This window comes from Coturnix japonica, chromosome 1, assembly GCF_001577835.2.
Source record: "Coturnix japonica isolate 7356 chromosome 1, Coturnix japonica 2.1, whole genome shotgun sequence".
NCBI classification, from domain to species: domain Eukaryota; kingdom Metazoa; phylum Chordata; class Aves; order Galliformes; family Phasianidae; genus Coturnix; species Coturnix japonica.
In genome coordinates this window covers 69,450,403-69,473,665 of record NC_029516.1, presented here as the reverse complement: position 1 = coordinate 69,473,665, position 23,263 = coordinate 69,450,403, and the positions used below count along the sequence as shown (strand labels likewise).

General features: G+C 53.6%; 2 protein-coding genes across 8 annotated transcripts; one reads left to right on the top strand and one right to left on the bottom strand.

Annotated features, from left to right (window-relative positions):
- Positions 1–2,368: 2,368 nt before the first annotated feature.
- Positions 2,369–5,488, bottom strand: COPS7A (COP9 signalosome subunit 7A). 5 transcript variants are annotated; one of them, XM_015872958.2, is made up of 8 exons: positions 5,230–5,488; positions 5,050–5,125; positions 4,558–4,646; positions 4,280–4,482; positions 3,709–3,814; positions 3,260–3,411; positions 2,919–2,984; positions 2,369–2,648 (listed from the first exon to the last, which is right to left on the bottom strand). In XM_015872958.2, exons 1-7 carry the CDS (start codon positions 5,389–5,391, stop codon positions 2,945–2,947), a joined length of 828 nt encoding a protein of 275 aa, XP_015728444.1. In that variant the 5' UTR covers positions 5,392–5,488; the 3' UTR covers positions 2,369–2,648; positions 2,919–2,944. The 5 variants fall into 5 exon arrangements, with proteins under 5 accessions (XP_015728444.1, XP_015728464.1, XP_015728453.1 ...); XM_015872978.2 differs by having other exon boundaries at positions 2,369–2,599; XM_015872967.2 differs by having other exon boundaries at positions 2,927–2,984.
- Positions 5,489–10,083: 4,595 nt separating this feature from the next.
- Positions 10,084–22,405, top strand: PIANP (PILR alpha associated neural protein). Of its 3 annotated transcripts, none has more exons than XM_015872934.2 (7): positions 10,084–10,254; positions 10,528–10,668; positions 16,698–16,767; positions 16,875–17,437; positions 17,753–17,834; positions 17,967–18,194; positions 18,373–22,405. In XM_015872934.2, the coding sequence occupies exons 3-7, from the start codon at positions 16,751–16,753 to the stop codon at positions 18,392–18,394; spliced, it is 912 nt and encodes a 303-aa protein (XP_015728420.1). In that variant the 5' UTR covers positions 10,084–10,254; positions 10,528–10,668; positions 16,698–16,750; the 3' UTR covers positions 18,395–22,405. The 3 variants fall into 3 exon arrangements, with proteins under 3 accessions (XP_015728420.1, XP_015728396.1, XP_015728404.1); XM_015872910.2 differs by having other exon boundaries at positions 10,086–10,254; positions 16,872–17,437; XM_015872918.2 differs by lacking the exon at positions 10,084–10,254 and having other exon boundaries at positions 10,355–10,668; positions 16,872–17,437.
- Positions 22,406–23,263: the final 858 nt, after the last annotated feature.

Here is a 23,263-nt window from a genome sequence, read left to right as displayed (position 1 = left end):
GTTTCACTTGTGCCTTGGAGCTGCTTTTAATCCGCGCACACATGCTGCAGTAATTGTGCACGTTGTGTTACCCATCCAGAGTTCACAGCTCTTAATTCCAGCTGACACCCGGGTGCCAAACAAACCCATCTCAGCATGAATGTGGCTGCACATTGCACACAACTGCAGCTCAACGAGGCTGGCACTCTGCATGCAGGGCTGGCAGAATTCCTGCTGCTGGAGCAGGGGCTGGCACAGCTCACACTCATCTCCTGCAGCCCCCTGAGCCTCATTCCTTTGCATTGTTCATAGAATCATAGAATTACCCAGGTTGGAAAAGACCTTGACGATAATCAAGTCCAACAGCAGTCTAACCAGCACCCTAACTCTAAAAACCCTACACTAAATCATATCCCTGAGTACCACATCCAAACGGCTCTTAAACACATCCAGGGATGGCGATTCAACCACCTCTCTGGGGAGCCTATTCCAGTACCTAACTACCTTTTCTGTAAAGAAGTTCTTCCTAATATCCAACCTAAACTTGCCCTGGCACAACTTGAGGCCATTTCCCCTCATCCTGTTGTTACTGTACCGAGGGCTTCTCCTTTCCTTGGGAGATTACAGGGTTAAAAACACAAAGAAGACATTTAAAATTAAAATGAAAACTTAGAATAATAACGCTCAGCACTTATCTCGCCCTTGCCATCTTCAAAGTGATTTACAAATGTTAACTAATTAATTAATTTCCACATTTCTCCCTGACTCTAATTCAAAGTCAAGGATGAAGCGATGATCTTTGCGGCTGACACCAAGCTGTGAGACAGTATATGGAGAGGGGCTACCAGAAGTAAGTGGACAGACTCTTTAGCAGGGTCTGCTGTAACAGGACAAGGCAAAATGGTTTAATAATAAAAGAGAGGAGATTTAGGTTGGATATAAGGAAGATGCTTTGTACAATGAGCGGCAAGGCACAAGAACAGGTTGCTCAGAGCTTTGGTGGAAGCCCCATCCCTGCAAACATGCAAGGTCAGGCTAGACCAGATTTTGAGTAAGCTGACCTAGCTGTAGATGTCCCTGTTCATTGCAGAGGAGTTAGACTAGATAACCTTCAAAGGTCCCTTCCAGCTCAAAAGATCCTGATTCACCTGCTGTTCCCCTTCAGAGCCCGTTCTCCTCCCTCACTAGGTTCACTGCACAGTGGCTTTACAAGTGGCTCCTCTTCCAAAGGACACGTGATTGCTACCTTAGCGCTTGCCAGGTAGCATTTCTACTGATAACATTTCTCCCAGACTTGCCCTTCCCAGAGGTGGGCAAATGTGATGCATGCAGTCATCACCGCATCTCCCAGACATTTGCAAACGCAGGGAGCGCAGCGACCTTCCTCGCTGAAACAAACAGCTGAAGGTGATGTTATGCAGGAGGAGGGAGGCTCAAAATAATTTAAACAAAAGCAGAAAGCATAGTCACAACCCCTCGCTGTGTCTTATGGAAAACAGGACTCATCAAGTAAACTCGCTACTGCTGCCAATTAGCCAGACCTCTCTAAGAATGCTGAGACAAACCTGATGTAGGTGCCCGCAATCTGCTACCGTAGGCAGATTTGCCCCTCCTGCCTGGAAAAACATCACGCCACAACTCTTACTTGGTACGTCTGGGCCAGCTGCCTTGGTGCAGGGGGGTCACGAATCCAGAGAGGTCTGGGGCTGCCCCTAAGGGAGCACCTGGCCAGGGACAGACATCACCCAGGAGCAGCTGGCGTGTCTTGCCTGGCACAGCTCTGACTGTCGCCTTGCTACCACTACAAGAACGGCCTCAGCCCCTCCACTGCCACACGCCCTTAACAAGTCTTGCTCTCCCCTGTACTGCCTCCTCTACTGCCCTAGCTCCAGCTCTCCTAGATTTGCACAGGGAAACGACCCAGACAATCATTCATCCAAGCCAATGAACTGGGGAAGTCCCACCTATGCAGACAAAGTTCAGTGTTATTCTGTTGTTACACTAATTTTTGGGTGGTTTACTCAGGCACAAAAACCCAGGTTCAGGGAATTCAAACCTCAGCACAGGCAGAGCTGAGTGGGTGTAGGAGTCACAGTGTCAGTTTAGATCAGCTTACCCAGCCACAGAGCCGTCATGCAGTGTGACACGCACAGCTGGCTGCCTCTGCTCCAAGCCAGTCTCACAGATGCATCCTCTGATGAACGTGATGGCTTTATTCCGGGTACCTCACAGCAGACAAGTTTGCTGGATATATATTTAATCAGCCAGACTCTTGGTGCCATCGAAGAACAGGTTGAGCAATGCCAAAGGGCTCTCATTATCGTGGCTTATTTTAAGATGTCTAAGAATCAGTATATGAGGTAAAGAGACAGCAACAAAGGAGCACGAGTTTGTATAGATATGTCCATAGATCTATATTTTTATTGTTTATATATTTATTTATAATATATTTATATTCTTTTAAAAGAATCCCTTCAAAAAACTACCCTCCCACCTAGCAAAACAAAGATTAAACAATCCAAGATGGCAGCTGCATCCTGGAACGAGGTGTCCCAGGGGTCTCAGAGAGCCAAAATGATTGCTGAGCACCAGTGCACTCTTCCCAAGCTTCTGTGATGCCCTACAGATGCAAAGGTGACAGACGGACTGTTATGACTCTATAAATTGACCTGTCAAAAGGCGGGGAGAGAGAAAGAAATGGGATTGTGGTGATGGAACCTTGAGGGGTAGGGGAAAACAGCAATGCATTCAACTGGAAGCTTAGAGTGTGAAATGTCATGATTAAAAGGTGGGAAGCACTGCCCAGAAAGGAAGTGAAGAAGACAGAAAAGAGTACATGCAGGAGAATTAGTTGGCAAGACAGATCTCAGAGATGAGCTCAGAAGCATCACACTTAGTAGATGGAGGGGTAGCAAGAGTCCCAAGTCTCTTCCTCTCACCCTCCCACCTGTGAAGGGAGATCCAACTAGTTTGATTTAGACCAAATCTTCGCACTGCCCCGGAGCCTGCGGAGAGAGGAAGAAGTTTTAGACTGGACACTAAACTTCATCTCTGACTTCCTTTTCTAAGCGTACACAGAGAACAGCTGGCATTCAGGGAAGGCTTATGAACTGTGCTTCAGATCAAGAGCTGCACCCCCTGAATTAGCCAGAGGTGGAGGTCAGCTTGGACCATTCCAGGCCTGGGGTGTAGACCCCTGCAGTGACCTCAGTGCTACAAAACAGAACTCCCCTCAACACACATTAGGCAGTGGCTACGTTTGTTTGCCACCATTCCTCACCCTTTGGCTTTGGAAGTCTTCTTGCTGGTCTGGCGCTGGTTGGTGCCAGGGGCAGGTTCCCTGAGCTCTGTGAGGTGCTGTTCTGGGTCTTGAGAGGTGGCTGCTGCAGCAGCTGCTGTTGTCACTTTAATTGTCTTCTTCAGATTCGCCACCTGCAACAGCAGTAAAACAAGAACCAAGGAATTTCTCAAGTTATTATCTTTTTTTCCTCCTCCCTTTTATTTTGTCCAGAGCTTTGCACTGCTGAGAAGTGCTTAAGTGACTCCCAATTCTTCCTCAAGCATAACTACCCCGGAGGGTTTCAGCCTAGGGTAATGCCTTAGCCCTATATAGTATATATACTATACTATAGCCCTCGAACAAGGGCTATAGTAACAACAGGGTATTGGTTCCACTCTTTCTTTAAGCAAGGGGTAATGCCTCCTCCTCTCCCTCTTCAGCCCACTCACCTCACTCTCTATCTGCTGCTTAAGTGCCAGCTGTTGTTCTTTGTGTTGGTTGGCTCGGCTAACCTGTTCTTCAATGCCAGACAAGACAACCTCGCAGCCCTGGCACCTGTAGAGAAAATGTTAAGCTGAACAGGACAGGTAATTGGTACTGCAGGGAAAGAAACATGAAGATGACTGGTTGAACTGTAAAGACCAATAAAACCTGGAAGGTAACAGCTACTCTAGGCAGGGTAGGCACAGGGGTGGCAGTCCAAAGCAATAATGTAGTGACATTATTACCTAGGAGGGAGACACATAACAAAGCGGCACTAGGTTAAGAGCTACAGATGTATACTCAGAAAGACTCTTGCCAGCAGCTGGAGCTGGATGCAAAAACTGCTGCTCCTTTCCTCACCCCTCCAATGTGGAAGAACGTTGGATAGTGGAAACTATTTTCCACTGCCATTTGGGAAAGGAGACAGAGGTCACTTTGCTACGCTGCCCCCCAGCAACACACAAAGGATGATCTGGTGAAGCCCCTGACCACTCCTGCAACCTTTGAAGGTGTTAGTATGGGCGGCTTCCTCCTCACCACTCCTGCAATGTGCGGGTGATGGTGCTTAGCTCCTCCCTCCGGATGTCCCTCCCAATGCTGTAATCCACCTCCAGGCGTTGGTTCCGCTGATCCAAGCTCCCTCGCAGCACATCTGCATACACCGCCTCGATCACGAGGTCCTCTAGCTGCCGGACGTTCTTCAGCTGTAACTGCTCCAGCAGCACCGAATAGGGGATGCACTGCAGAGACATGATGGTAACTAACACAAGGTAAACTCAGAAGAAGGAAAACTAGAGGTAAAATAGGGGCATTACCTTGATCTTTGCAGCCAGAGTGACGACCGACAGGTGCCTCAGTTTGTTCTTCTGAGCCTCTGTCAGGGGAGGGAGGTTTGCTGCTTCAGCTGTTGCCAAAGGGAAGGACGGGGCATTAGAATTTATACCTCATGTTCTATTTCCCAGTCCCGCAACGGAAGCATTTGCCCCAGTCCCATTTCTCAGAACTGCATCACAACGGCTCCCAAAGTGATGCTTTGTCTTAGCAGGCCGTCACCATTAATCCACAGCTCAAAGGACCTTCACTGAGCAGCCTCTCCTCCGTTTGAAGCCACCTCCCCAAGCTGTCCCACACCTTATTTATGGAGACCTCTACATCCCAATGAATCCCCCAGTCCTCCCCCCACCCCTCGCAAACACCATTGCCCAGATGTTTTTGGACCCCTCCATGGCCTCCTCGGCCTCACGCCCAAACCCAACCTCGCTCCCAGCTCTGCGGCTTAGGGCACGATTCCCCAAGCCCGACCTCACCCAGGTAGTCGGCGTAGGTGCCGTAGGCGAAGATGGTGAGCAGGTGGAAGACAGGAGAGAACTCGGAGTCGGCCAGCTGCGGGACAGAAGGCGAGTCAGGCCACACCGCGGCCCAGGCCCAGCCGCGGGCAGGGCAGGGCAGGGCACACGGCACAGGGCAGGGCACAGGGCAGGGCTCACCTCGCGTACGGCCGGCATATCCAGCAGCTCCCCGAAGACGTAGATACCCGGGGCCTCCAGCACCTGATGGATGAGGCTGGCGAGCGCGGCGCCGCGGGCGGCCTTGGCCAGCAGCAGGAACTGCTCCTGGCTCTGCCCCGTCACCTTCCCCTCGGCCGCCATCCCGCTGCCGGGCACTCGGCCCCGCCGCGCTGGCGTCCCGCAGGCCCCGGCCCCGCCACCGGGCGCCACCTCCAGCCCGCCCCGAGCCCTCTCCTCTATGGCGGCGCCGTCGCAGCCCGCCCGCTTCCGGGTGTGACGCCGGGCGGGCAGAGTTTGGGGCGCCCCCTGTCGGAGGAGGACTGCGCGGTGCAGCGGGCAGCTCACGGTCCTGGCCCGGGGTTGCCGTCCCGTCCCGGCCCCGCTGGGCTCCTCGGAGCTCGGGGCCGGGCTGGAGCTCGGTCTGTACGCTGAGGCTGCCGGCGTGAGGGGAGCGGCGCTGGGAGGGCCGAGGTGGAAGGCTGAGTTATAATGGTGGCGGCCCCGCCGCTCGGCTGGAGGTCACTCGCCGCTCACAGTATCGCTGTGGCTGGGGCTGTGGGGAAGGGCTGTGATAGATAGCGAGGCCTGCGGTGCTCCTTACGGCGGAATGAAGGAGGAGAAGGGCTGACAAGGTGAAGCAGGGCAGCATCAGTGCAAGGTACAACCACCACCTTCCTGCCTTCACCTCCCTGTCCGTGTGCTTCACCACGCCCTGACACCTGACGCACCCACCTACAGCGGGGCAGGTTGTGTTCTGACCAGGTCTAAGTGTAGCCCTGCTGCTCTGTAGCATGTCTTGCTCTCTCCCCCACCCCCTCACCAGCTCCTTCCATCTCAGTTTTATCTCCCTATCGATCTGTTTCTCTCACACTCTCTGACACGCTTGCTGCCTTTCATTATTAGTTCGATAAAGCGAAGCAGCCCGAGCATCCCAGCTGCAGCAGCCTCCCTCTGCACCGACCCCGGGTCTTGTGTGCTCTTTGCTGGGTCACCACAGTGTTTCTTCTCTTTTGTCCTGCACGGAGCTAAAATAAGGGCAAGGAATGAATCACTACCCGAGCTCCCTTAATGAGAAGGCCATCATCATCTCTGAATATGCAACCACTCGTGTGAGCGCACGGTGTCTTGCCCATAACTTAGCAAAGTCTTTGTTCATCCTTAGATGCAAAATCAAACTGGCTTGTCAAAACGCTGCCAATATTTTGATCTCTAGCCCTTCCCCAAACATAGTCCAGATCTGTGATGATTTTTCACAACTCTATGCCACAGAGTCCTGGGCAAAAAGCTTGTAAGGACGAGGGAGGATGGGGCAAATCTCTTTGCCAGACAACGTGATGGGGAAAGTTTTTAACCACGTAACTTGTACTAGGTTAACACACAGGGTGGTAAGACCTGTGCCTAGTTACATCTAGGGCAGCCTCACACCTATTGCTCACAAAGGAGTTTAAGAGGACGGTGCCTGCGCAGTAACTCTTATTCCCATGTACTCTCACAGCCCTCGGGAATTTGCAGATCAGGACAGACAGCCTCCAGTCATGATTCTCCAGCAGAGAAAGGACCTTTCACATCACATGGTGGCTCGTGTCTGCAATAAGGCATTCTCCAGCGACCGGCTCTTGTTTATTCTCTGCCAGAATACCTGCTATGCTTTTCTCCAGGAAGGAAGTCGTGCTGTAGTCAGGTCGTGTCTCTTTCTGCTTTTTGATAAGTTAAACAGGTTGACCTCCTTAAATCACTGAGATCTGCGGCCTTCAGGTCATCTTTGATTCAAAGTTATTTTTAAAGCATGAATTTCAGCATTGCCCAGGTCACAGAGTGGCCTGATCATCTCCCTTCTTCTCCTAAGTCTTGTCTTTGCACGGCCAGGCACTTCTACAGCATTGTCCACAGGGATTGTGCTGTTTGTTTGTTTGTTTTCTGTCTGATTCCTTTGAAGATCACCTTTTTATTTTCAGCACTGAAAGTTGTTCACTGTAGACGTGGTCTTATCTATTTCATGGCCATCTTTTCCTTTTCATTGCTCTCATCTGGCTTACAGGAAGTTTTATGAGAGTGACCTCCTTAGCAGTGCAACAGGTCATTCTGCACTGGCCCTACCCTCGTTATTTTTAGCACTAACAATATTTGTGTCTTCAGCAAACTGTGTCAGAATAAAACATGGCTGCTCACCAAGCGCTGAATTAAATGGTGACTCACTCTGGACCCAGGACTCATACCTGGACATCTGCATCAGAAACTGTCGCTCATTGGGGGGCTTCCAAGGATGGGCCTTTTGCATTTGGTTCAACACAGTTCCATTTAATCTCCTTCTCTGTTAATGTTGTGTAATGCTGTTTTTTCCTCACCAGATTGTTTTGGGATATTAATGCTACCAGAAGCCTAAATAGATCTGAGCCATCACCTATTCCAAATAAACCTGAAGGCACATCAAAGACTAACAAGAACAAAAAAGAAGTTTATGCAGCAAGATCAGTCTCCTTCAAATCAGGCTGATTGGCATTAGCTGGAGAATCTCATATCAGCTCTTCTCTTGCTTTGCCTAGAAATTTTCAGGTCTTCTGTTTGCTCTTTACAAATACCAGCCTCGCTCCTCTCCAGTCTTCTGGGACATCTCTGAAATTCCAGAACTTATTAACAAGTTGGGTTTTTTTGAACAACAGAGCTGAGGAACCTGGCTTCTCCAAGGATTCATTGCCTGTGTGTTCTATACTTGCCTTGCTTTCAGCCAAGGTACCCTGATGACACCCTTCCTGCAATGTGCCACAGCTGCGAGTCCTTTCCCCTCGCCTGCAGCCAATGCCTTGGGCTCCTCCTTCACCATTCGCAAGCACACGCAGCTTCCTCAGTATTTTCGGCTTAATTTGTTTCAGCCTGCTGCCCAGACTGCTCTGACCAGCAGGGTTTTGCCCAGCAGCATGGCCGTGAGGTCTCCTCCAGCACAGTCACCAGCAGCCTCTCTGTCTGACTGCTGGTTCTCTCTCATACAACTTAGTGGAGCTTATTTACCTTTCAGACTCTGCTTCATTTGTCAAGCCCAGCTGAACGCGGCCCATGGCAACTGATAGATGAGCAGATGGACTGATGGACAGCAGAGCAACCGCAGGAGCCTCACTGCCCTCAGGACACAAAGCTAAATCAGAGCAGCAGAAGTCCACTTGGCCTCAGGACTGGTGTAAATAATGTCTATGTGATGACTGTGCCAGGCAGGAATAACGGCCTTACATCTTTCTAGGTGTGATAATGCAGAAGGTACGTTATCGATCCTGGTCCAAATCTTGGCCAAATACACAGCAGAGGGAGTGCTCAGATTTCTGTCTTTATTTCATCATCACATCACCTTCACTCGACCACCCTCAGAATAACACTTCTTGTGTGGTATGTCTCTCATCTTCCCTTTTCCACAGCCATCCACCTGCACCTCCAGCAGCCCACCCAACCCCCGCTCTTCACTTAAATGTCCCTGTTGTTCCTTGCTGCTGCTTTTCCTTTCAGCCCATCCCAAGTGCCTCCTTTTGCCATCCTGCATCTTCATACCCATGCTCCCAAGGCAGCGTGCCTTTCCCTTTATGTCAGGTGAGAGTGATGTAAGCATGACATCAGCCCCTGCGCCTGCTGCTCCCATCGCCTCAATGCCTTTCCTGACTTCTCTCACCCCTCCCAGGGTTTCCTTGATCCCTGCAGCATCCTCTTCCTCCTCTTTCCCTTTCCAGCCTCTGGCTCTTTCACTTCCTTCTGCAGTTTTGCTCTTCAGGGGGATTTTCAGTGTTTATGTCATTTGGATTTTCGCCCTTTAACTGACCTTTCCCTGCTTGAATTTTCTCAACTGTTTTGTGCTTCCCAATTATTCTAAACACATTCATCATCATTTGAAAAGGTCAGGAGGAGCCCGGCTGGCTGAAGTAGCCCCTTCCAGAGCTTTCTGCCCTTGGCTCCCCCTGGACCCCAACCATGATGAGTCTCCAGGCAGCACAGTCCTGCCCTGCCCTGTCCTCTTGCCATCCCATGCACAGTCACTGTCTCAAATGTGAAAATCCCATGGATGCTCCCATACGCTTACAAAAGCCCTTACAGGTGTCGGAACTCATGGAGGGCCTGATGTACAGCAGCAACCCCAGAGCACTAAGGTCTGTCAGAAGGTGGCAGAGCCTGTTCCAGGCAACACACTGTGCTTGGTACTGAGTGCCCATCGGTCACCTGTGTGTCCGTGCCTGGTGCTGTGGCAGGTTGCTTCATAGAGCAGCACCGTCTGTGCTATTTCCTCTTTTATCAGGGTCACTGACAGCCTTTCCTCATCACTTCATGATGAAAAGTTTGATTGTTTCTGAGGATCTGAGGAAATTGCTTTCTGGCTCCCTCATATTTCAGACCCCGGAGTGGAAGCTGCCTTGATGCCTCCGACTTTCATCTCCCTCCCAGGGCTGCTCGGCGGCCGCCTCCTGATTTGCCCTATGGCTGCCGATGGTGCTGATGGTGGAGGGCGAATCTCCCTGCAAAACACGCGGCCCCCTCCGAGGCACATAATCTTTTTTTCTCTCATTTCACTGTCACGTCCCTGCCACCTCCAGACGCATCCATCGATCCCCAGCAGTGACAGCTCGGGTACCTGCGGGGCGATCCCGTGGCTGGAGCAGACCCCGCTCTGCTCCCACGGCACCCAGCGTCCCACTCGGCCCACGCGTGGGCGCCTCGGCTCTGCCCGTGGGGCTCTCCCGGTCCCACTCCAGCCAAGGCCCCGGGCCCGGAGCTGGGCGACACGGGGACGCGGGGCGAGGGAACGAGGAACGGAGGCGGCGGGGGCGCGGCGGGGAGGGGGATCCCGAGGGGTCCCCGAGGCCGGAGCCGTCCGGGGGAGGCGTTCGCTCTGCCGAGGGAAGCGGCGGGTCCCTTGGAGACACCTCTCTCCATAGCAACCCAATCGCTTCCTGGGAAGATCCCGAAATAACCGACACGACGGGAGCGGCGCGGAGCGGGCAGCGGCGGCGGAGCGGCAGCGGCACCGGGCAGGTCCGGAGGGGCGGCCGGGGAGGGCGGGGAGGGAGCGGCGGTGCCCCCGCAATCCCGGCACCGGGGCTCCGGGCGGCGGGGCCCCCCCGGCGGGCGCCCCTCGGACTGCAGCAGGCTCGAGGGCGACGGTGCCGGCCCGCGGCCGTGCCAGCAGCCATGGGGTTAACGGGAGGCAGCGAGCGAGAGAGACGGAGACGGAGAGAGAGAAAGAGGGGCTGGACCAGCGCTCGGCAGCTGTTTATTTCAAGGCATCTCTCGCTCCCTCTCCCTCAGCCAGGGCTCAGCCTCGCCGAACCTTCCTTCTCCTCCTCTCCTTCTTTCGTCCTGACCATGAGCGGCAGCGGCGGCAGCGGCCGTGCCCCTCCGGCCCTCAGCCCCGCCGCCCCGGCTGCGCCCCGCCCGGCTCCCCGCAAGGTAAGTTCGCTCCGGGCTCGGGCACGGCGTGGGGACGGGGCCGCAGGGCGAGGGGAGGGCGGTGTGCGCCCGTCCACGAATCCTCCCTCCCCGTCTCCTTCCCCGTGTCCTTTCTCCCCTCGTCTTTCCCCTCTCCCCATCGAGGTGCCCGTCCCCTCCCAGCCGGCTGTCTTTCCCCGCCGTTCCTCCTTCTCCTCTCCGGGCTGGAGGTACCGGGAGGCCGGGAGGGAGCGGGCACAGCCGCCGCGTTGCTGCCTCTCGCCCTCCAGCTCCGGGCTCCATCACAGACCTGTTGTGCTGGAGCACCGGAGCCTGCGCTGAGACAGACGACTTCAGCCTAATTGGCGTAGCTGGAGAGAAGAAACGGGGAGGTCAATCCCTCCTCCGGAACGGCCAGGGGTGCGTCGTGCCACAGAGAGCGACTTGGATGGGGAGACGGCACCTGGAATACTCGGATGCCCGAGAACAGTAGGAAGCTGGGAGGCAGGAGATTGGCAGACTCATGACATGTATTGCAGGCAGGCACTAGATGGCAGGGGACCGGCATCCTAGAGTGCTGGCTGGAATGGGGCCATGCTCACAGTTCCCAAATGCAGGAAGACTTGAGCTCGGAGGAGCGCTGCCAGGGATATCCGTAGTGAATCCTGTTCCCTAGATACCGAGGTGTCCAAATGCACTGGCGCCGTCATTCTCCACCCCTGGATTGTGCCCTAGCCCATCATTTCCATGCCTAGCCCACTGGTGCTTGCACCCAGCAGTGGTACGCCCGCCAGCTGGCACTGAGCACTGCAGGACCTGCACTGACACTGGGTGAGCCCACGGGCCCATCGGTGAGGCTGGCTGTACCATGGTGCTGCCATCAGCCCATGCCCTGTCAGGCAGCAGGCAGAGCAGCCTGCCAGGAGCCACCACGTTCAGACTGCCAGCCCTGAGGTCAGCTTGCTCTGTGAGCCATCATTCCCAGCCACATGCACACGGGAACTCCCTCCCCAGATGGGCTCAGCTTCTCCCATGGCTGGGCACCAGTACTTGGCCTCACACCTCCAGCGGTCTGAGCTCCTTCAGGTGCAGCGGTTGCCTCCTCAGGGCAGCTGACCTGGAATCCTTCCTTTTCCCTGTTCCCTCCCAGAAGGATGCAGAATCCCTTCTCACCAGCACTGAGGCTCCTGCTTGCTGCTACCAAAACAACAATGATTGCAGCTCTGCATCTTGGACCGCAAGCTCCAGGATGCTCACAGCCATTGAGAAAAACATAGATGCGAGATGCTCATTGCACAAGTGGTGTTGCAGCACCTCACTGCCAGTGTCCCGACTCTCTCCACTCAACGCCCAGAGGTGGTTGCTGGGCTCCACAGTCCCATAGTGCCGTCACCTATCAGTAGCTATCACCATAGTCCTGGGTGCTGGCTAGGAGTTACAAATACCAGCCTGCGTTCTGCCTCCATGAGCAGGGCTGGGTCCCCCTCAGGTTTGTTTTGATTTTTTATTGCCGTTCCAAGTGGGATCGTTGCTGTGGGGGAGCTGAGCAGAGAGAGGATTTGCATGAAGCTCTCGGTGCTGCAGGGTTGCTAATGGCGAGTGCTATTTCAGCTGCTAGCAAGTTTCATAATCTTGGCCCAGCTCTGGTGGATGTTCTGCTCCTCGGGGTTGTAAACCTCTCTTTCCTTTTCTCCTGTCCCTCCCCTCGCTACCCAAAGTGGTCGGCAATTTTGTTGTTCCACTGGAATATATCCGTCATGTGAGGTCATCGCTGCATAAGTAGAGGTGATTGATTGCTTAGGTCGCAGGGCCCCATCCCATATTGGGCTTTGAATACCGGGTTGGAGACCTTAACCGGAGAGCGGTGTGGGGTGCGGAGAGGCACGGTGATGCATTCCCGACAGATTGAGTGGCTGAGCAAACAGACTGCTGCATTCGGAACTAGCTGGAGCGCTTGGAGAGCAGACAGCTCCATTCCTAGAGGCACAGTAGCACAGCAGTCGAGCCCGAGATGCTACAAAAATACAGATAGATCATCGTCTGCCAGCAGAGCCAGGCAGGAGTGGGCGCAGCTCCCTTCCCATCCTCACATGGAGGAGGCTGCCCGCTCGTCACCAGCACGTCCTGCGTGTGCTCGGCCTCACCCAGCATCCCTGGTCAGAGCAGATCTCTGCTCAGCACTGAGAGATTCTCAGATTTTAGGGCCAGGGGACCATTTTGATCATCCAGTCTGATCTACGGTGCAGCACAGGCCAGAGAATTTCACCAGTTTCCTGTGTCAAGCCCATAGCCTCTGGTACAACTACAGCATCTCTATGAGAAATACATGTAAATGCTTCAGGCAGCAGGGAGTTCACCAGCTCTCAGGTAAACCGTTCTAGTATGTGACCCTCTTTATTAATAGTATCGTTCCTCATAGGAATTTGTCAAACTTCAGTATTTTGTAACGGAAGGAGACAGATTGCATTTGATGCGAGGAAGCTACCGCACGGGTATTGCTGCACGTGGCTGGCACCTCCACTCTTCTATTCCAGTGAGAGCTTTTATATTTGAGTAGGCTTTTTCCTAGGGACTACTGCGTACCACAGTTCTGGATGTGGAGGAGTTGCCCATAGCAAATCCCAGGGCTTCACCCAAGCATGGTGGCATCTGGATTCCAGAGCTCAGGAGTCATATCTGCGGTTCAGCCTGTGCTCCCTGCTCAGAGCTGGCATGCAGCGTGCTGTGCTCCCAGGCACTAGTTAGACTGCACATTCCCAGCTCCCTGGGTGAGCTGCCACGTGTGTTGTGGGGCAGAGCTGCTGAGGTCTGCTCTCACATCCCAGCTGCAGTGGTTGTGGGCTTCAGGAGATACACAGAGGGAGGATGTTTGGCTGTGTCACTGGCTTAGGGGAGCAGCAGCAGGATTTGGGCTTCCAACCTGCAAATTCACTCCGAGCTACTCCTAGCCCCAGATACACAATCTGACCCCGTAGCAAGGTCTGTACGCAATAGCAACGAGCGATGTAATTCTTACTCCTTGCTTCCAAGCACCGAGATTCACAAACTGAGCTCATTGAAATGCCCTGGGGAAATAGCTTTGTCATTCACACTCTGTCATCTGTGCATAACAGGACGCTGGAACGCTATGCTGAAGGCCCTGTACCTAGAGTGGAAGCACACGGGTCCATCTCTCTGCCCTGGAAGCAGCCCTATTCATTTTTATCACAATTAGTCCTGGGAGATAGCTGAAAGCAGGAACTGTGCCAGGTGGTGCTGGTGCAGAAATCCAGCCTCCCTGGCACACAACGGCCACTGAATGGTGTGAGGTACAAAGACACTGGGATTTGTATCTTCAGGCAGGAAAAGCATTCAAGCCCCCTTCTTCTCCCCAAAGATCTACTATTCTTTTCAGCAGCAGGATAGGAACTGATTCAAGGGCATTTGCTGTGCTTGCCCTGAAGCGTAGCAGTGTCTGTCCTCAGGACACAACTCTCCCTGTCAGCAGCTCAACGCAGAATGCCCCAGACGTGCTTTATCTGCTGCTGTGCAGGTACACTGCTGGGAGATCCATGCCCTGCTCTCAGCACCAGCGCTGAGTGCATAGGAGAGTCCAGCTCTTGCTGGCTGGCATTTCAGCATGAATTCCTTCCCCTTTGCTCTCACGTGGGAGAAATGCTGGTGCTCCTTCATCAAACATGCCTGCTGTGCTGGTTCCAGGACACACACTTGAGTCTCTGGCCTCAATATAATGAACAGAACAGGATGCACTGACTGGCAGCAACTGACATCGTCTCAGTCTTGCACTCCTCTGGAGCTGCCTTTGGGGTAGGGCATAAGAAGTCACTTGCTTTTCACTGTCTGCAGCAGGATCTGTGCACAGAAGTGCCTTAGGTTTGAGCTTCACACCCAGTTTCCAGCCATCACCATCACTGCAGTGTGTGCGGGTCTCACCCCCTGCCCTCAGGTCTGGTAACAGCCACAGCCTGCTTCCTAGGGCTGAAATTTAGGTTTTCAGGTGCAAAAGCAAGAACAGTTTGGGTCTGTAGGGTACTACAGGGATCCCTATTTGCAGGCTTCAGATTCTGGGAATGCTTGGTGCTTCTCCTGGAGTTCGCTGACACAGGCAGTACGGAGAGGTCTCTACTGCAAGACTGGAGCAGGGTGATTCGTGCCAATGAGCAAGCAAAGCATGGCGAGTGGGAGGGAACACAGGCCCGTGCTCTGCCCCATGTCCTGACGTAGCTCTCCCAGGAGGAACGCTGGCACTTAGGTGTGTCCACTCTGCCCTGTGGGACTAGCATGGATGTTCACCTCCAGCTGGAGAGGATTTCCACTTCTGCAATGGCACTACCCATATTCACATCTTCAACCTGATGCCAGTGCTGCAGCTTGTAATGCCATGAACAGTGTGGCTTTTCACCCCAAAGGAACAGCTGTCTACTCCCAGACATGGCATCCTAAAGGCATCCCAGTGGTTTGCGTGTACCCTGGCCTGAAGATTCACAAAGAGAGAGATTCCTGATGTTTGGAATTCCCTCCCTTTCCCAAGTCCAAAGGAAATTCTGCCTCAGATTTCCTTGCCAGATACGATCCTCCACAGCATCATGATCACCATCCAGATGGCCAAGATCTCGCTAGCATGAGGGAGTCTCTAGCTATGGAAGGAACTTGCTCCATTCTGCTGCTTCTCCGCAGAGCTGCATTTTAACGAGCCCCCTCTAAGGCTTAGAGATTCAGGAGCAAAGTACAAAGAAACGCTGAGAATAGCTTCTCTTTTGTCCTCATCTTCATCTCTGGATCTCTCCAGAGACAGATCTTGCCCCGGAGGGAAGGGCAGGGCACATTAGCCGACAATTCCTTTTTTTTTCATGTGAACTTTGTTTAAATATTTAACAGAAAGAAACTAAAAATATCCCGGGTTAATGCAGCAGGAACCAGACAGCTGCTCGCTTCTTAGGTGTTCTTCCTCCCAGCCCCTCTCTTCAGGTACACACGGTGGGGTGAAAGCCCCCAGCCCAGCGAGGAAGGCTGCGGGAGGAAGGCATCCAGCTCGGGGGGGGCTGCGGTGCAGGGCTGCCAGGGACCAAGAAGGGGAACGGCCGCGGCTCCGTGGGAGCTGCAGGGTGCAGTGCGGCGGGCGCAGGGCTGGAGATGCTCAGCCTCGTCGATGACTCGTTCCCATGGCCAAGCACTCTCTTTTCTCCATCCTACAGCCGCAGGAGGGCACAAATGGGGGCTGTCAGTGCTCGTGCTTCCCCTTTCACAATGAAGGGACAAATTGAATGTCGTGAATGATTTTTCCTGCGTGTGTCCTGCGGGGTGAAGCCTGAGTCAGGTACATAACAGCTCACTGGGGAAGGGCCGGCGCTGCGCCAGGCGTTGAAAGGAAGAGACAAGCGGCATGAAGGGCAGGCGGCCGGGCCGATGCCGAAACACATCCAGGTGCTGTGCCCTGGCTGCGCTGCTCCCAGCGGATGGGTGACCGGCAATGGGAGAGCTGGGGGAGGGAGGGGCGCTTGGACAAGGAGTGTAGAAAGGTAATCCCGTTTAGCTAAGAGAAAAGTAAATACTAAATATTTGATAGGCATATTTTTGCACTTAAGTTCTTTGCTAACGCCGGACTTTTCTCGCTGATTCACTCTCTCTTTCCCAGTCTTCCTGGTTTATCACTTGTGCACTTCCCCTCTCGCTCCCTCACCCCGGCACACAATGAAGAGGCTCCTTTTTAATAAATGGATTACACGCTCCACACTATAAATAAACACGAGAATTAAGATTCCAACTTGTTCTGGCGATAAGCAAACAAAGGCACTGGAGCCCCCCCTCGGCCCTCAGACAGGAGAGTCTCCTGGGAGGCTGCGCACGCGTCTCTCCACGTGTGCTCAGGAGTCAGCTCACTGCTCCCCGGTGCATGTTCCTGTGGGTTGGGGAGCAGTCCTGCGATGGATATACCTGCATGTGCTGCCATTGCTCTGCCCCACAGGGGGTTGGGGTTTGCACCAGTGCGGAGCAGAGAGCGACGGACACGAGGTGAGGGTGCAACTTAACCTCTCTCTCTTTCCTTCCAGTGAACAGCATGAGGCAGGACCTCGCCGCGTGACGAGGTGTTGCTGCATCTGTAATGGACTCTGGTGCCTGGTAGGTTCACAGCCCCTGTGATACGGGAAGGAGATAGGTGCATGTGCAGCGGGCCTTCCTAGTGGGAGAGACAACTGGATAACACGGTCTTCCTCCTCCCACAGCAGGATGCCTCTCCTGGTCTCCTCCATCCACTCCCTGCAGCTATGGCACTTCCTCCTCCTGGTTTCAGCCATTCCTCCACCTGCCGTCTGGTCTCTCCGCCCTCGTGGCCCTATGGCTGCCCGGCCTCTCTGTGCCCGACGCAGCCCCTCAGCTCTCCGGCCCATATGCATCTGGGACAGGACCTCGTTGCCAGAGTGGGATTCACGCCTTGCCACGCCACGCCAGCGGGTCCTGATCCCCCGAGGAGGGGACCTGCGCCACACCGTGCGGCTGAGACGCCAAGCAGCAGGAGCCAGGCCTGCCACCCCCTCTGGCTTTGAGGATGGCATGCCCTCCTCCCAGTACCCCTGGGCCATAGTGTGGGGTCCCACAGTGTCAGATGAGGATGGAGGGGATGCCAACTCGGCCAACCCTGGCTTCCCACCATTGGGTTACACCTTTGTCTCACCACGCGGGATGGCGACGGCACAGCCCAACTCCCACTCGCTGCTGCACAACGCGGGGCTCAACCTCCGTGAGACCCCAGCCACCCTGCGGCCCTTCCTGTTTGGGCCCCGGGGTGAAGGTAGGCTGCCTATTGCTTCTCCCGGCCTGGTTCCTGCCTACAACCATAGAATCATGGGGTATCCCATGTTGGAAGGGACCTACAATTATCACCACATCCCACTCCTGGCCCCATGCAGGACCATTCCAAAATTCTATGGAATTCTGAAAGTGTTGTCCAATCACTCCTTAAACTCCAGCAACCTGGGACCGTTCCCATTGCCCCAAGGGGCCTGTTCTAGTGCCTGACCACTCTCTGGTGAAGAACCTTTTCCTAACCCCCAATCTGACCTACTCTGGTGTCTGCCACACTGCCATTGTCCCCTTTGTCTTGCAGGAGTGGACCCTCAGCTCTATGTCACGATCACCATCTCTATAATCATTGTCCTGGTTGCCACTGGGATCATATTCAAGTTCTGGTAAGTGGTGCTTGGTATTCATGGACGTTGTTTTGTGACGGTGCTCTGAGACTACAGACTTGGGCACTGAAGAATGTGTTGAACCCCTGGATGCAAGGGGCACTTATTGTCTTGCTGCTCTTCTCTCCCAAGCTGGGACCGTAATCAGAAGCGCCGGCGCCATTCTGGGCAGCAGAGCGGCGGGAGGCAGCAGGACAGCCAGCAGCCCCTCACAGACCTGTCCCCTACCGCCATCAGCATCCTGGGGCCCTACAGTGATTCCCTAGCACCCACTCCTGAAGCAGAGGAACCCAGGCAGGGGCAGGAGGGTGTGGAGAAGCTGGGGGGCCATGGGAAAAGCACCGCCTTCCAGCTCAACCGGTGAGTCCAGCAGGGAGCAGTGGGTGGCAGGCACAGAGCAGAAGGGTGAGGATGAGCAGGGCAGGTTGACCCTCCAAGGAGGGCTCGTGTGAGAAAAGAGCACTGTCTGGTTAGCGGGGCTCCGGGGCAGCTCAAGTGCCCACCTCTAATTCTTTTCCGATTCCCTTTTCCCCCCCAGAATTCCACTGGTGAACCTGTGATGCAGATGGGAGAAGCAGAGCTGGCTCCCCCACCCTCCTGCCACAGCGGGGAGCCCACGCTTCTGCCACCTCTGCTACCCCAGGAACAAAACAATCTCCTTGTGCCACGGCCCGCTGCCACAGTTGTTAACTAACTCCACCAGGATGTGCCTGGGCAAATGGACGAGCTGGGCCTCGCTAGCATCCTGCCTCCATGCAGGATGGGACGTGGAGCGAGTGGGACGTGGGAGGGGAGGCAGCTGTTGGTTTTGTGAAGTCATAGCCTGCCCTGCCTTTCTCTTTGCACACACACACGCGCTTTCCAACCTCTGCGACTCTCCCACCAGTGCATGCCTGACGAAGGGGTAGGTGAGGTGGAAAAGCGTCCCTCCTGTCCCCACGGGCCCAAGCCCCTCTGTGTGTCCTTTCCCGTGTCGTGTGCTTTGATGTGAACGTCTGGAGTTCAGTGGCTGCAGCTTCACCTCTGGGCTGGGGATCAGGTGATGGCAGGTCCTCCTGTTCCCAAGCCGTGGCCTTCCTGAGGGTCGCAAGGTGAATCTTGGGAAGAAGAGGTTCACACAGCACCTGACCCTCTCAGCTATCCATTTCCTTGAAGGAAGCATTACCCTACCTTTGATATTTGCATCTTCCCATTTTCTTTCTGCCTCACACTCCCCTGTTTTCTGTCTTCAGCTTGTATCTTCCTTCATCTCTCAGTCCTCAGTGTTTCTATTTCTTTCTCTGTGCTCTTCCTCCCCTCTTCTCTTGCCAGTTAAGGTTGGAAAAAGTTCCGTTCCCTTCCCAAATGTTTAGATCCCTTGGAAGTCTCCTTGCTACCCCATTCTACTCCCTCAGTCTCCTTCATCAAGGTTTTATCTCTACTCTGTGGTGATATTCTTCAGAAAATCAGAGGTGAAGTCTCCTGGGCATTTAGCAAGAGTCCTGTCCATTGAGATCCTGCTGAAGCAGCAGAAGTGTGACAAGCGGATACAGCTGTGCGTGAGGAGTGTGAGCTTTGGTGGGCTGCGGTAGGGAATTGCTTTCTGACACGCCGCAGGTAATGAGCAGCAGAGATGTCTCTGTTTTCTTGGGATGGAAAAAAGCAATTCAGAGAGCTTTGGAGGGTTGGTGTGCGCTACTAGGAGGTCTCTCTTGGAATGCCTTGAGATGGGAGAACCCCAAAGCAATGTTTGCCAATAGCATGAGAGAGGGGTACCTATATGCAGGCAGACATGGGATGCCAACATCCCTGAGCATACATTGTTATCAGCTATTGTTGCCCTCCCCTGGCTTCTGTGGACACCTTCAAATAAATTCACAGACCCACAAAGCAGCCACTGAACTGCAGATTGATGCAGATTTGGGTAAGGTTGCCCCAAGAGCACAGAAAAACCTTCAGCTGCTGGACTGATGTGTCCAGAGACAGGAACTCGGCCACCATTTTAAGGCTGTAATGCACCACACAAGGTCTCTGACAAAAAGTTATCTGTTATCTCTGAGAATAGGAAATGGCCTTTCCCCCTTTATCTCTGTAGTAAAAGTATATTCTCGACAGGGCAAAGCACAGGGAGTTTTCCCACGGGGCCTGATTCTGCCCATTTACCCAGCTGAACGACTGGTGATCTCAGGTCCCACCTGGCTCACTGTGAAGGACATTTAAATGAGAGGGTAACTTACAATAAACTCCATGGAAAACAGTAGAGATTTGGAGAAAATGACAGGTCAAATAAAATTATCGGCTTATTAGAAGCACAGAATGGCTGAAAGATGTAGGTGGAAAAGGACTCTGGAGGTCTCTAATCTAAGCACAGGCTGAGTCTCCGCTCTCAGCAGTGGATATTATTGCTTCACTGTAAATCAATCTATTACTGAGCTTTTTCTTTACCGAGGCCCCTCTCGAGGCTTTAGTGGGCATTTCAAGCTGCGGACGGACAAACAATGGAGCAAGTGGCTCTTCCTGCCCACTGCCCCACTCCCATCACCCCTGAGTGCAGGTCAGGGCTGTTCCCCCTCCTGCTGGAATAAGTAGAGATGGAGAGGGACGTCTGCGTGCAGCCTGCAAAGGGCTGCATCAGTTATTCCCGGCAGTTTACAATATAATGCCTTCAACTTGTTTAAGTAATCTTGCAGACCAGGCTAATTAGATTGCTCTTTGATCAATAGCGCTTGTTGAAACAAGGCCAGAGTTTAGACTCTACCACTTCAAGGGCTGTCCTTGGACTTTCCACATGCTGTGTCTGAGAGAAAGCCTGTGAGAAAGTGGCGGGGCACTGCAGAAGGGGCGGTGAAAACCTTTTCCAACTCTTGCTGCAGGAAAGCCCCGTGCTCTGCTGGCCATGCTTTGTAAACTCTGCAAACACATCAGATTTCAGTGTTTTGTTTCGTTTCCCTTTAATGTGTCTGTTCCTATTCAAAGTATCTCCAAGGAATGAAACCTTTCATGGATGCTGTGGTAAGACTGAAGCTGGAAAGTGCTGTAGAGAAAGCTCTTACAATAACAGAAGCTTGGAAACTCTGAATGTCTTTTCCAACACCGACTGTTCTAGCCAAACATGTTTTTATCATGATCATTCACTCACATTAAACAGGCTAAACATGGGAAAAACCTTCACCATCCTTCCAACATACAAAGCATTCAAAATGTGTTCGGATACATAGGCTTCTTCCAGTCAATAAATAATCTCACTGGATCTGTTTTCTCCGTGACTGGAGCCTTACAAACCACCCTCCCCTGTGCAGAATGGAGCCTGCCACCTCACCTGATCCCAGGTAACGTTCTGTGAGATGCCCACACAGACCAGTTGACACCGCCAAGCATAAGGCCAGAGCAGAGGCCAGCACCCTCTCAGTCACAATCTGACAGGTTTCCCTATCTTCCGAGTGACTGGAGGAAAAAGATATGGGTTGAATTTTGTCCAGTGGAAATTTCACATAGAGAAATGTGTGCGGAGAAAACTACTGGAAAAGTTTGTTGATTTGGGCTGAGCCTGTCTGATATTTCTGGTCCATTAGATGGAAATGCCTGGGTGGGCTGGGCAGCTGCGTCCCTGTGGAACTCTTCAAGGGACATGCTTTTGCTAACAAAAGGCCTTGTGGTCTTCCTTCTGGGGGAAGGAGGAAGGGCTCAAGGCACAATCCTTCCCCTCTGCCCTGTATAGTGTTGGAGCAAGACCCCAACTCTCTTCACCCAACAGAGTGAGGTGACCACTTGGCCAAATCCTGCTTGAGCTTTCCCATCTGGTTGGTGATGTCTGGTTGATGAGGGAACAGAGCTCAGCCATGTGTTTCTACAGCTCTCCTCCAGTGTGACTTACAGCAACGCACCCAGCCCAGTGTCACAGCTCCAGAGAGGGCTATCTACCTCTTCCTCTGCGGCACCGAAGTGCCCTTGTAAATTTGGCCCTTCGCACCCTTTCCTGCTAAGGAAAAATGCTTGGAAAGGAGCTGTTTGCTCACCTCCCACACGTCCTCATATGAAAACGCCACCATCTTCAGATTGGTCTGAGTAGAACTGTGGTTTTGACTTTTCTCTCTCAAAACCCACACCCATGGCGCAGCCTTATAGCCAAGTCCTGCAGCACAAAAGCCCTGGACCAAACTCCAGCTACCTGACCATACCCCAGCTATGTCTCGCTATATCCTAGCCCTACCTTGGCAAGACAATAGAGGGGGGCCCTTCTTTCACCAGCTGCCAGCCCTCTGTTCCTCCTTTCCTGTTGTTTTCCCCCTCTCACTGTTTCCCTGCTCCTGTCCTGTACCAGAGTCTCCCTCCAGGTTCTGCTCCCCTCCCGCTGTTTTGCTCTCCCACTCTGCTCTCGTTCTCTCTCTGCCATTTGGTCTCGTTCTGCTGCAGCTCCCACCCTCCCTTTGCTCTTCCTCCTGCTTTCCGCTCGGTCTCGCTCCCCCTCCCCTGCCCTTGTGCGCTGTGATATATATTTTTGTAGGATTTCTCTTCTCCTTGTGGTGAAATACTCAATTCTTGTGGGATGTTAGTTTCAACATTTTTAAATAAACCTTTACAAAATACCGCAAGCAGAGCTCCTGCTGCTGTGGAAGAGGCCGTGATGTCAGGGGTGGGAAGAGAGGAATTTCACCCTGGACACTGATAGAACTGGAGCTTAGTTATCTGCCGTCCTGTGCCCTCCTCCAGGGAGCGGGCAGAGTGATTTGCTTCTGCATCCATCTCACTTGGCTTCCTCATGGCCAAAAAGGTCTTCCAGCCTTTCTTCCAGCTTTCCCCACGAGCCGGCCCTGCTGGGGGGAGGCTGTGGGGGCCCTGCACATCCACTTCTCAGCCCTGAGTGACTGCTTTCGTGGCGGAGCTGCTACCTCCCAGCCACTTTCTGGGGCTGCTTGTCACACACGGGTTTATGCTGAGAGCCAGGGTGGCGGTGAGAGGTGAGAGAAGCTGGAGAGACAGAGAGATGCAGGAGCAGAAGCCTCCCTCTCTCTGTTCCCTGCGGCTGCCTCCGCAATTTCTATTTACAGCCCTGCTGCCTCCCCTCCTGGCCACAGTGCTGCTGCTGCTGTTGCTGGTTTCCAGGGCTGCACTGTAATTAAGCATCCTCGTCTCTTGCAACTCCCCCACTTCGTCAGCTCCAGTGCTGATCAGTGCTACAGTGGGCAAGGAAGGGGTACCGGAGACCACAGCGGTGCTGGTGGCACCTCCAGAGGGCTGCCGTGGCATCACAGCGCAGTGATGAGGGCTGCCCCACCCGGGCCTGTGGGAGGCTGATAGCACCTCTTTCTATCACCGAGCTGAGGGGTGGGAGGAGGCTGTCCCTTAGCCCTGCTGCTTTCGGTGACTGATCGCTGGCTCTGGAGGCCGATCAGCTCTCACCCTCTGTGTATGGAGACCGTGGGGCTGAGAAGGTTGAAGAAATGTTGCTG

Bases quoted from the DNA above. Each gene is read 5' to 3' on its own strand.
- COPS7A (XM_015872958.2), bottom strand. From the start codon at position 5,391: ATGGCGGCCGAGGGGAAGGTGACGGGGCAGAGCCAGGAGCAGTTCCTG. The intron at 4,483-4,557 runs GTAATGCCCCTA...ATGTCTCTGCAG, and splicing joins CTCTGGCTGCAAAGATCAAG to TGCATCCCCTATTCGGTGCT. The intron at 3,412-3,708 runs GTGAGTGGGCTG...CTGCTGTTGCAG, and splicing joins AGCAGCAGATAGAGAGTGAG to GTGGCGAATCTGAAGAAGAC.
- PIANP (XM_015872910.2), top strand. The intron at 17,835-17,966 runs GTAAGTGGTGCT...TTCTCTCCCAAG, and splicing joins GGGATCATATTCAAGTTCTG to CTGGGACCGTAATCAGAAGC. The intron at 18,195-18,372 runs GTGAGTCCAGCA...TTTCCCCCCCAG, and splicing joins ACCGCCTTCCAGCTCAACCG to AATTCCACTGGTGAACCTGT.